The sequence below is a fragment of the Xiphophorus maculatus genome, chromosome 13 (genome assembly GCF_002775205.1).
Source record: "Xiphophorus maculatus strain JP 163 A chromosome 13, X_maculatus-5.0-male, whole genome shotgun sequence".
Lineage (NCBI taxonomy): Eukaryota > Metazoa > Chordata > Actinopteri > Cyprinodontiformes > Poeciliidae > Xiphophorus > Xiphophorus maculatus.
This window is the reverse complement of record NC_036455.1, coordinates 21,738,223-21,751,116: the sequence shown is the minus strand read 5'-3', so window position 1 is coordinate 21,751,116 and position 12,894 is coordinate 21,738,223. Positions and strand designations below refer to the sequence as shown.

The window sequence follows — 12,894 nt, the reverse complement described above, 5'->3', positions numbered from 1 at the left end:
GTGTTCCAATAATGCATAATGTTAAAATGACAGACACCTAGCATTATGGCTACCAACGATAGCACTCAGAAGAACAGCCAGTCACCTGGTTTATTAAATAAGTACATTTTTGGAAATAAATCTGTACATCTCTTCAAGGAAAACATTATTAACACTCATTTTAATTAGCTTGACAAATATCTGATGTCTTATTAAATTATGTTTTAATTAAAATGCAGCATTACACACAAGTGTATTTTCTGTCTGACCAAGTGTAAAATTTTTGGCTCATTAAGGGAGGCAATTGTGGCTGTAATTATGTATTGGTTGTCCATTTTCAGTCATATTCAACAAATATTATTTAAAAGTTATTCTAATTCAGAGACAATTTACTAAGTAAACAGCATTATAAAGACAAACTACACACACACACACACACATATATGTGTCAAGCCTTTATTTCTGTTAGGTATTAAAAAATAAAACAAAATACAGATATGTGGGCTTAATAAAAATAAACTTATTCTCAAAAGATACTTTTGATTTGAGAAATGAATCTCATTTTAATTTATTGAATATGACAGGATATGGGAATGTTTGATAGCACAACAAGTATATTCTGATTTAAAGCGACTCACCGGGTTGCTGGCCACCACTTTGGGATTGTTGACCACAGTGACAAGGTAGATGATGGTGAGGGCCGAGTTCAGCACATAGGAGCAGAACAGGTTCTTGTGGAGGGTGATTCTTTGACAGCTCAAACTCCTGTGAGATGCAATAAAATGTTGGACATCAATATGCAGACCTACCTGAAGTTGCTATTGTGATGAAAAAAACACACACACACACACACACACACACACACACACACACACACACACACACACACACACACACACACACACACACACACACACACACACACGCACACACGCACACGCACGCACGCACACACACGCACACACACACACACACACACATCAATATCAAACAGGATGACAGGTTTTACTTAATTAAAAAACACATTTATTGCTTTAATTGAAAAACTTATTGAACTGTGTCATGTAAGTTTTCAGCTGTGAATAGAAGTAACTGAAGTGAAGCTACTTTTTATTTATTTATTTTTTACGCTTCTCTCCAGACTGTCACCTGTCCTGAAGTGTTTGGATCACATTCCCAACTAAGCTGTTGTCTCTACAGTCAGCCTGATTACTTTAATCTGAGAAATCTGGCAGCCATGACTTAAGAGTTGTAAATAAGTGAGCAGCGTAGTGACACACCATCAGATACCACATTGAAGACTAAACATCTGGATCTTATAATAAGAGATGAAGACTTCTGGATTTGAAGGGCTTTGGCAAAAATACGTACAGTCTTGTGTTAAAAGAAAAGTTGTCTTTAAGGATTTTGATATTTGTTGGTGACTTTTTGACTTTTGGAATTAAGCACCTACCATAAATTAGGTGTACTGATTTATGCTGCACATGAACTGTTGGAGCTAATCATCTTATGTGAGACACCTCATCATTACAAAAAAAAGTAATCATTTTATAGTAAAAAACTTAAGATTTTCTTTTGCTCTACTTTTCTCCAGTTTGTATATTCTACATTTACATTAATTCAGATAATTCCCTACTAAAATTAATTGCATACAAAAATGGCCCTGCACCTACTTTCTGTAACTTTTTGTATCTCTTCCAGAAACCTGGTTTGTTATTCTGAACTATAACGAATATGGGTTTAGGCAGAATCTAAATTAATTGCGGGACGTTTCCCCTTTGGGGGAAAAAAAAAAGGCAGTTCATCTCTGTGAACATTTGTAATGAGGAATGCACTCAGGTGCATATGTTTCAAATAAGAGGCAATCCACCAATGCATTCAGCAGACATCCTGACTCCTTTACAGCAGCAGATTTATACACGAACATTAATTAAATGTACTGCATGAGGAAATCAACCAATTCCAGGCTGATGATCCCATTTTAATTTTAAGCAGCAGCAGCAGTGCTAACACCCTATACAAATCTAAAGCATTTACATAATACAAAATGTTTCACTGAATAAAAAACAAAAAAGATGCTACTGAAACAGTTATCTTAATCATAATCAAAAACGAGCAACACTGCAAAACATTCTGCGTATGGCTCTGCGGTGAGCATTTAAATTCCCATTACTCTGCTGCTTTGGTCAGAAGCTCGGAGACGATTATGCTGACTACAGAAACCAGAATATTCCTCTTGCTGACGAAGTAACAACACCACCTGTGTAGCCCTTGTGTGTCTGTCGGATCCACTTTTGATGATGAAAATGATTGACCTTTAGGGGGCAGAACTATGGGTAATTAAACCTAATTGATTCATATATGCAGGATGGGAACACAATATTGAATTGAATCAATTACCTGAAGTAGAAGAAGATGGCCAGAGAGATAAGCAGGGAGGCTATGGATAAAGCATGGCCCACAATAGCCATGTAAAACAGGATGTAAGCCGACTGTAAGGACAAAACACAGGCATTATGTTAGATAAGACAAAGGCTGGAGATAAAAATGAAGTAATAATCACTTTATAATGCTGCATCCTTCATTGGAAAGCTGCACTGAAACATTTGCTTTTGATAAATTTTACAGAATTGCCAGTTTACTCCCTCAAAATGATTAAAAAGCCTAAATAAGTTAAACCGATTCTTTACTGCCTGTTTTTCCATGTCTCCTGATGTCCTGATTATCTGGCTCACCTTAATTTGTTTCAGCTGCACCGACTTGCCTCCTGTGTACAATCATCTGTAACTTATGTTGTCCTACTTATTCTGTAACCATTTTCAAACCTGTTTTCTGGCCAACAATTAGTGAAATGAACTTTTTTCCTCAATCATTAAAGGCTGATTTTATATCTTTTATTCAAAATGTATAAGAATCCTGTGCCGGTTTGAACTTAGTCTCCAAATGTTTGGAAAAAAAAACACTAAACGTATTGTTATGGACAACACAGCTGGAAATGTACAGTACGTGACATCTCTGTCCAGTTTTATAAGAGATGTGCTGTTTACAGTCTGACACTGCAGCCAGGTGCTGCTCCTGATAAAAAAAAAACATTTAAAAAAAGAAAAAGAAAGACTGGGCTTCTAGCCGGGAGCTTCTGTCTTTACAACCCAAGGGACAGAAAGCTGTGAAAAATTTGATAGCTTTGTTCCAATAAATATAAAGTTTGCTTGACTGGATAAACAAAACCTGCCGCAACTAACCTGTCCTGTCTATGAGATAAGGAGACAGCTGAACACAAACAGGTAATCAGGAGCATTTAACCAATTTGTATTTTAATCTTTGTTCTCCAATAAACATTGCTGTAATATTGTAATGTCAGTTTAACTCAGCAATGCATCTTAGCAACTATGTATGCCATAAAAATGTTATTTCTTCCCACCTACCCACACTCAAAATTACCAGAGGCCTCAGAGCACAAAAAAAATGAATTCCCACTGCTGCCTCCATGCAGTAGATTTAAAATAGTGAGATCTCATAAATCACCTTTAGTTTTGCCTTAGTGTTTTCATTGCAGAGTGTGTAGTTTGACCATGTCCTGTTGGTATCCGGGTGGCGAAACCATTGCCCGTCCTCCCCACAATACTTTGTTGCCTTCTCTGAAAGCAAATAAATCAATATGATCAAATCGGCAGATCTTTAAAAACAGACTCCTGTCTCGCGCCGTACCTGTGGGGTCGAAGTCATCAAAATAGTTGGGGCAGTTTTGGAATGTGTAAGTTCCAGCTGGAGTATCTTCCCAGCACAGCCAGCCGTCCCAGTTCCGACTGCAGTACAAACCTGTTGCAACGACCGAACAATAACTCTCAGATTCACAGAAGAACCAAAAAAAAAAAAAGGACTCAACTGCATTTCAGTGGCTGTTCCCCTACCTGATTTGTTGTAAGGTGGATCTCTGTTAATTTTCTCAAAACATTTGTACTGGTTGTCAAGGATTTTTCTCCGCACAATTTCCCGATTCTTTTGTTGGACCTCTGGACTCTCTGTGGCTTCACTGATGAGATCCACCTCAGTGTTTCGGGAGAACTGTGCAGTTGCCTAAATTTGAGTAAAGTTTACATCATTAACATATCACAAGGAAAGCTAGATGATATGTCAACCAAATTAAACAACAAAGTATGTAAATTTAAAAGAATACAATTTCACATTGTGCAAATTATTTCCCAAAATGATACTATAGTAAAAGAAATAGTAGGTAGTTACAATTGTGCAGGCATACCAAGGGTTTTGATACGTAACTTGCAACCAGTGGCAGCTTTTAAAAAAGGTAATATGGCTCACTGCCAGGGATGCCTTTTTTATGGGGGCAGCACTGCTTCTCCAAATAGAGAAATAAAAAAAATACATAAAGTTCTGATGGTTGCTCGCCAAATTAATGTTATTTTTGTTATTTAACTGGGAGTCCAGTCAACAGAGATTTGAATGTTTTTGTTGCATTTTACAAACACTAAGAAAATCTGAAAGGAGTTAATGATAACATGAGTTTGCCTCTAAATGAAAGGACTATTCTCCAGTTTGTTTGTTTGTTAGGAAATCTTGAAGGTGTGGTAATCTATAGCTCTAAATCTAATCTGATAGGCCTGAACAAGTCACACTTGAGCCGCATTGTTCTAAACTGAACAAATGCAGTTTGAGCGATGTAAAAAAAACAACTAAATATAACAATATTTAGACTTGTCAAGCTTCACACCACCAATCCAATCCAAATCTGCTACAGGTTAAGCTGAGTGTCCTGATCGAAATAATTATTTAGAAAATCTTCCTTCTGTGGCAGAACAAAATTTATGTGACTCTGTATGAATTCATTTGAATATAATTATCATAGAATTGTGAGTGAAAATGCCTAGTTAGAAAGCTGTCTAATTTAAACAGATCTACATGCCTCAAATCCTCAGTTCACTCTGGTTTTGCCCTGAAAGGTCTTATTGAGGGGTGCACTCAGATCTGTGTCACTTTGATGCTTCTTTCAAGAGGCGTTTCTTTGGCAACAAAAGCTGCTCCACTTCCTAACTTCGGATTCTCATTTAGCACGCTAACAAGACATTCAATGGTGAGAAAAGAAAAGGCAAAAATCAGCAGAGGGTTTTTGTTTTTTCTTTTCACCCATATGCTTGGTCACAGGAAAACTGTTGGTGAAATGCGATTTTGAAATGAATCTTCCCCTTTTAAATCTGTCCCCCCTAACTAAGAAGTCTAGGCTTCATCAAATGATGCTCCTTTCTAAAAATGTGACATAAGACTGCTTGGATGCATTGCAAGACCTTTTTGCATCAATAATAAATGGAACGAGTGGAAATGGATGATTCTATGAACACATTAGTTATCGAGAGCTCAGTGGTGGCCATGCATGACAAATTGGGAGATACTTTATAGTTTATGCAAGTCAGAACAAGTAAAGTAGCAGGCTCACACAATTCCACTGATTCCCTTCGAGACACAGATTGGCCATAAAGAGGAATTAAATGTGTGAAAATGAAATGAAAAAACTGGGACAGTCACAGTTTACATATTTATTCATATTTAAGCAACAATAATCAAGTGTAACAGCAAGAACTTGTTAATCCACAGTTGTTTTCTTAATAGTTAATTGTAGTGGTAATAGTAGTAGAAACAGAGCAGAGCAGTAATAGATATGGAGGTGGTGGTTAAGGATATAGTGTGTTTGTGAGGTGAGTGAAGTCTGCTATCATGATCTCATCTCTGGTTCTGCTAGGACTCCTCTGTCTGAAGAGCCATCAGTCACGGTGATCAGGTCTGGATAAAATAGGAGCAGAAAGGATTACAGGCAAAACTGAAAGTGAGCAGGTAATAGTAAAATAAAACATTTAACAAACAAGAAATTAGATGCATTTTTTAAAACTTTTTATTTAATCTTCAGCTTGTTTTGTCTAGTCATCCAAACAACTTCCCCTTTTCCCTCCTTCCATAAATCTACTTTCCTTCTCACTTCAACTCTTCTATGAGTTTTCCCATTTTCTTCTGCTCTCATTCATCATTTCTTCTCAGACTTTCTATTTTCCACCTGTCTCCTCTTCTGTCAGTCACTATTTTACTACAGACATAATGTCATAATATCTCCAAACATTAGAATGTGTGACATAAACAATAAGTTTAGTTTAATAAAGGGAATTTGATTTTTTTTTTTTTTTTACTTTTGAATTTGGTTATTTTTAGATGAGAAACTGGGATCGCCCTAATACAATATAAATATTAACACAGTTTCCTCAGCTGATGAAACGCCAAAAATCCTGTAAAATAACTATTTTCATTTGGAGGTAGAAGCTGATGACAGACAGAAATGATCTCACAGTCCATGCAGTTCTTATTTCAGGTTCCCTGTGACTGATTCGTTCAGTTTTGTGAGGAACCTACATTTGTCCAAACTCATGCCTAACTTTGAAAATATAAAGAACACCAGCAAATTCCAAAAACATTTTGCTTTATTTTAGTCATCCTGTTAGGAAATCTCCTTCACTCGCTGACTCATGCTGATCTCTGTGCTAATCTCGCTTTTTGTTGTTCTGTTTGTTAATAAAAACTTGATTTGGTTTTTTGTTAGTTTTTTTTTTTCTTTTACCTTGAATGAAAGCTTAATGATGGCAAGGATCGGCCCAGCCCAAATAATATAAGTCGATTCACACGTACCAGATGACAGAATAGCTGAGCTCCCAGTCGGTTGTCCTCTTCTACCTTTGTTGTCTTCTTTTTAAAAGGCATCCCACTCTGCTCTTCTTTTTACTCTACTATGTTAACAGCAGCGGAAGCAGCTACCGTAAGAGCTGTTGTTGCGGCGCAGCATGCTCACTCGCGATTTCTACCCCCAGTTACCATGGTAACAGTCGACACTCAACCTGCTACAATAACAGACAATCCGAGGACAGGTCCCTGGACTGTCCCTGGAAATCAGGGACCAAACCAAGTATTGACAATGTTCAAAGCATAGTAGTTTCTGACCAAATATCAGTCAGAATATTATCAAAACAGAGAAAAGCTAGCTAGGATAGTTTTAGCCTGTCGCCACTGACAGGCTAAAACATTCTCACATTTATTAAAGCTTTACGGAAGTCATGTAGTGAATCTGATAATCCTTTAGAAATAAATGATCAAATACAAGCACCTATGGCGAGGTGGTTTTACAACAACATAGCAGTTTTTTAACATCATTTTTTAACTATCACAACACCATTTAAGGCCAGGTAACATTGACAAGATGCAGTGCAGGTTTTATTCTTACATCTGAAGAGGCTTTATTTTGTAGCAAAATGCCTAGCTAGCAGACTTGTTAAAAGCTATACAAAATTATTAAGTTCATTCCAAATACCTTGGGTAATAGTTTTCTTTTTAGCTCTTCAAGCTTTATACATTAACTATCTGATCAGATGTTTCTTTAGGTTAAGTGAGAATAACTTGTAAAGTCTAGCATTCTGAACATTTAAAGGTCTATGAACAATAAAAATGGGATAAAAGTAGGTGCAATAATGGCAGTGTCTCTGGGTAACGTTTACCTGCATTGTTTTGATGATAAATGCTATGGTGGAGGTTCAGTTTATTTACTTTTACTTGATCTTGTCTGTGAGGAAAGTCACTTTAATATTAAAAAGAGGAAATTACCCTCAATATCTCCGGGTTGTCGTCAACACACAGCGTATAATTAGTCCAAGTCGTGCTGCTCGCTGGATGGCGAAACCACTGCCCATCTTCTGCGCAGTACTTTGTAGCCATTGCTAGGAATTAGGATACACTTTATTATTATTATGCAGAGCACTTATGTGGTTTCTAGCTTTAGAATACATGAGCAGATATGAGCAGATTAGTAGGAGAGTGAAATTGATTTCTTTTACCTGTGGGGTTGAGGTCAGAAAAATAATCAGGGCAGCTCTGAGAGGCAAGGGTACCTGCCGGTGTATCGTCCCAGCACAGCCAGCCGTCCCAATTACGACTGCAGTATGGCGCTTGAACAAACCCACAACAGCATTAAATAGCTGTTTCGAAGGGACACCCGTTGACATTGTCAAACGTGAAGCTTTACCCATAAAGACCACATTAAAATGTACCTGTTTTGTTGAGTGCTGGGTCTTGTTTCATTTTTTGCAGACATTTCTGTTCATTTTCTTCTACTTTGAGTTTCTGTGGAGAAAATACAGTTTTAAAATGACTTACTTTGTGTACGAATAAGGCTGACTTTCACTAAAATAACTTGTGTGATAAATTCAAGAGATGCACTGTGACATCATCCATTGATCAAAATCAGCCTGTTTCCAGTTTAGCTGATGACCAGGCGGTTGGAGACTCAAAGAGAGCACATTTCTCTGACCAGTGAATGTAAAAAGACTTCAGGTTAATTATTTGTAGAATCAGTGAGGCGTTTATAAGAGCTTATCTAAAAGAAAACATTTTCAGCTACATGTTGAGATAGTTCTAAAATTCACTGAAGAAAGCAAAGGAAAGCCAGGCTCACAGCAGATAACAGGAAGGTACAAAGTTGCAGGTTTCTTGTTTGAGCTGTCCAACATATGTTAATATGTTAAATCCAAAATTATGGATTTAGAAACGTTTGAAGCTTTTTGGAAATGTAATGCTTACAGAAAAGATGTACAATCTGTAGGCATACACAGTGCTTATTTGTAATGGTAAAAATAAACCTAGCATCTTATTATTTTCCTTAATAAGATGCTAGGGGAAGCTAATTTTAAATGGTCAACCCTATAATTATTGTTTTTATTTTAAAAATGAATTTATAGGGAATGCTGAACTATAACTGGTATTGATGTTGCCCCTGCTGTTTGCACAAGAAACAAATAATGATTGTTCATGACAAGAAGGTTGAAAAAAACTAATTTTGAACAATTTTGTCACGTCTATCTCTTAAAGAAAAATCAAAAGCACAACCAAAAATGAAAACTGGCCACAAAATCAGTGATCAGTGCATCTCTTATAAATAGACATTACCGCTGGCCTCTTGTCATCGGTTGTCACACAGAGTGTGTAATTGGTCCAAATTTTATTGCTCGCTGGATGACGAAACCACTCTCCATCTGCTCCACAGTACTTTTTTGCCTGTTCTGTAAAGCAGGTGTAATTAATTAATTAATTAATTAATAAAAATTGTTTTACTTAAAAAATAAAACCTCTTGAGTGTTGCTTCTCACCTGTGCGGTCAAAGTTTACGAAGTAATCAGGACAGTTCTGGGATGCGTAGCTTCCTGCTGGAGTATCGTCCCAGCACAGCCAGCCATCCCAGTTCCTACTGCAGTGCAAGCCTGCCACACCACATCACAAACATAATGAAAGCATATTTAAACCTCTTGTAGATGTAGGATTAAAAAATAATAATAAACCGTGCCAGTACCTGATTTATTATAAGGTGGCGCGTTCTTCATTTTCTCTAGGCATTTGTTTTCGTTTTCAAGAATAATTTTTTCTGTTCTGACCCACATGGCTTCTGTGGTTGGCTCTCCTGCCGCATCCTTTAAAAAACTAATTTCCTTTTGGAAGCAAAAAAAAAAAAAAAAAAATGACAAGCAGCTGCTTTGTTTACATGAAAAGTTGCACAAGCTGTCTCATCTTTCTATTGCTTCTATCCATTAAACAGTTACCTCTATTTTGCTCTTTAAAGGTGGTCCACAAGCAGAACCTGTTTGGACCCAGTTGCCTGATTTGTCACAATATTTGGTAATTTTTTCTGCAGAGAAGTAGAAAAGAAGTGGCACACAGTGTAATCAACCAGTAACTTTCCCAATTGATTTATTTTTCTTTTCTATTTCAGCGAGAGATTTAGTAGAGAGTGTATGCTTTGGATGCCTCGCTCTGTTATTTTTCATCAGTAGCATATTGGCATAATCCTGACACGGCGAATCTTGGCAGTACTAGAAAAACTATGATTAATTCACCTTGGCACGCAGCATCAAACAGAATGTTTTCCACCTTTGGAGTAATTTTTTGGCAAATTCTCAAATGTCAAATTTAAAAAAGAAAAAGAAAAAAGACATGTACAAGAGATCTGTGATGAGGCTGCAAGAATGAGAACACATTATTCCTGACAGAGGCAGCAACAACAGCTTAGTCCTAGGTGACAGCTCATCAACTGCTCGCGAAATAAAATCCCCTCCCGGCAATAGATCGGGAGTACAAGCTTCCCAATGGTCCATATGGGGACTCTTAGAGTCACAGATATTTCTAGTAGGATCCCTCATGAGCCAACTCGTACAAAAACAACCAGTCGGCTCCCTCATTCATATTCTCTCTCCCCATCCATCTCTCCGGCTCCAGTTTTCCTGCCTTTTTTCCTCTCCTGTTTTTTCCCCTCCACCTACTCCTCATTCATCTCTCTGTCCTCTACCTCACCTCCCCTCTCTTTGTCATGTTGCATCTCCTAAATCATGACATGACCCGACTCTGGATCTCTTCAGCTAGACATTACTGAGCCTCGAATTATCCACAATGTAAAAATTTCACATTCTGTGAAAACCAGCAGTCCTGCAAATCAAGCATTAACCTTTCTTACATAATCGAAGTCCACAGTCTATTTCGGCTCAAATAAATGCCCGCATTTATCCACCCTGACTGATCTGATAAAGATTTACCTTTTATCTGATGTGCACATCTCTTGTACCGGCTGTCATTTAAATGGTGTGTTGGGAAAAGGAAGCACAAGGAAGCATTTGTTACGTTTTTATGCTTGAACTCAGCTAGAACCTCTGCGAGAAGCGGCCGACCTGTCTCGTGTGATAATAATCCAAAACATATGGTCAAATCAACACAGAGATGATTCACTAGCCATAAAATAATTGTCATTACAGATTTAAATCATATAGAAAACCCCATAGACTGAGTTGAAAGAGAATGGAGGATTTTTCGAAAGATTTAAAAAGGAATGGTTAAACAACATTGTATGCTTTCAAATTGGTAAATGTTGAAATTTGCACAAAAAAAAGTCAAATTTGCAAAAAGTTATTAACAGCAATGGTTTCAATTAATGATTAAATCTTTTCAAATTAATATTTTCAGTTTGAGATTGTACTCATGCAGTCTATTACTTCAAGGTTTTTTCCAACTCTTGAACAAGGACGCCAATAATTGTGGAAATGTTTTTAACGTAGGCACAGGCTATGACCACAAGATATGAATGTTTTCAATTCAATATGATTCAATTTCAATATGACTGTGCCTCCTACCAAGCCTTAATAAATTATTCAATGACCTCTTATGTCTTAAATATCAGCTAAAACAAGAAAAAAAAAGGCTGAACACTGAAATCAAACTAAGGTTATCCAAAAATATGTCTTTCCAGGGTGTATAAACACGCAGGGTATATTGACACTATAGAGCAATTTATTCTACTACCACCAACCAGAGAAAAGGCTGTATTTATTTCATTTTTGCTTTTGGTGAGAACTGACTGGACAGGTTTGTTCAGAAATTTAGGAGACGATTTGCATTCGCAAACAAAGGCAGCACAAAGTTCACTCAGAAATAAAACTGTAAATTGTAGCTCTTAATCCTTTGCATGCAAGTACATAAGGGAGGTGATGTTAAGTATCATCTCTCACTTCGTTGAGCTCCACTGACTATCCCTAGTCGCTGCTATCAAAGTCAAGTCACTGTCAGCCAGCAAAGTGCTCAATAAAATAGCTGCCATCTACTTGAACGCTCTCGCAAAGGGATTGTCCGTTAGCACCTGTAAGATACACTATAAGACATTTTACAATAAAACAACTCTTCAGAAAACACCTGCTACTCCAGCACCAACCCGGTGCCCCTGTCTGCTAAATGCACAAACATCCCTGAAACTTATGGAAAGGTCAATTCATTAATATTGTTTTTTACTCAAGGATATGGTGAGTCACTAAACAAATTACATGTTGCTGCAGCTGCTTTTATGATCGATACAGAGCAGGTAACTTTATTGAATAAACTTCCAAGATGACCCAAAACCAGACAACTGAAAAATCCCTGCTGGTGTAAGAGGAAGGGGCTTGAAAGCCCTAAGCAGAAGCATTTTTATCTTAGAATTTGACATGTTAGAATGTAACACAAGATTAATGAATCTAACATCATGGAATGTGAAAGTAAGTAGCTGTAAAATGAGACCTGATAGAATTAGCATTATGAGAAAACAGGACATTGAAAGAAGTTAAGGAGCTATGCTCGAATTATAAACTCTAAATCTGACTTAAATCAGAAAACATCAGGGTTTCAAGAGCAGATGAAGTGTTGGAGGATTTCATTGTTATGGACACGCACACACTGCATTGGTGTGTAAAAATACATATATAGTTCAACAGGGACCAGTTTCCAGCTGGTTGCTCTACTCTAGTGAGAAAAGCAGAAAACTTACCGGTTGGACCGAGGTCAGGGTGATCTGGACACTGTAGAGTTACCGATTCCCCAGCCGGTGTCTCATTCCAGCACAAAAACCCATCCCACATTGGAGCGCAGAACAGACCTTAAGAGCCAAATAAGTATAATTATAAACACATACACTGCCTGAGTTTTTCCCCAAAGTATGATACAATCCACAGAACCTTTCTAACCTAAAAGGACTCAGATCATTTGTGCTTAACCACTGCCATCACCACCAACCTTCTTTAAAAAATGTTATGCTCTCACCTTTGCAAAAGTATTTCAATTCAAACTTTTTTTTTTTTTCATCAAAACCAAAAACGTCTGTGTATTTTCTTGGATTTTATGCAAGTGGTAATGCTCAGCTGTGAAACAGAAGGAAAATGGGTTTGTCAAAGAACATCAGTAACATCGTGAAGATCAGCATCATCAAGTAGGATGTGGCTGTAAAACAATATCCCAAAGCTTAGGACATCTAGAAACGTGCTGTTCAAGCCAGCATTTGAAAATGGAAAAAGTGTGGCACAAAAACCC

General features: G+C 37.3%; 1 protein-coding gene across 2 annotated transcripts in view; it reads right to left on the bottom strand.

Annotated features, from left to right (window-relative positions):
- Nucleotides 1–12,894, bottom strand: part of calcr (calcitonin receptor) — a 65,826-nt gene that overhangs the window by 15,129 nt on the left and 37,803 nt on the right. The window contains exons 4-16 of one of the 2 annotated variants that reach the window (XM_023345342.1): nucleotides 12,356–12,463; nucleotides 9,615–9,700; nucleotides 9,368–9,503; nucleotides 9,168–9,278; nucleotides 8,968–9,080; nucleotides 8,073–8,145; nucleotides 7,860–7,970; nucleotides 7,630–7,742; nucleotides 3,891–4,056; nucleotides 3,688–3,798; nucleotides 3,505–3,617; nucleotides 2,380–2,471; nucleotides 618–744 (exon numbers count right to left, since the gene is read on the bottom strand). In XM_023345342.1, the coding sequence (XP_023201110.1) occupies nucleotides 618–744; nucleotides 2,380–2,471; nucleotides 3,505–3,617; nucleotides 3,688–3,798; nucleotides 3,891–4,056; nucleotides 7,630–7,742; nucleotides 7,860–7,970; nucleotides 8,073–8,145; nucleotides 8,968–9,080; nucleotides 9,168–9,278; nucleotides 9,368–9,503; nucleotides 9,615–9,700; nucleotides 12,356–12,463 (1,460 nt within the window). The remainder of the gene's footprint in view (nucleotides 1–617; nucleotides 745–2,379; nucleotides 2,472–3,504; nucleotides 3,618–3,687; nucleotides 3,799–3,890; nucleotides 4,057–7,629; nucleotides 7,743–7,859; nucleotides 7,971–8,072; nucleotides 8,146–8,967; nucleotides 9,081–9,167; nucleotides 9,279–9,367; nucleotides 9,504–9,614; nucleotides 9,701–12,355; nucleotides 12,464–12,894) is intronic. The other variant, XM_023345343.1, reaches the window with a different exon arrangement.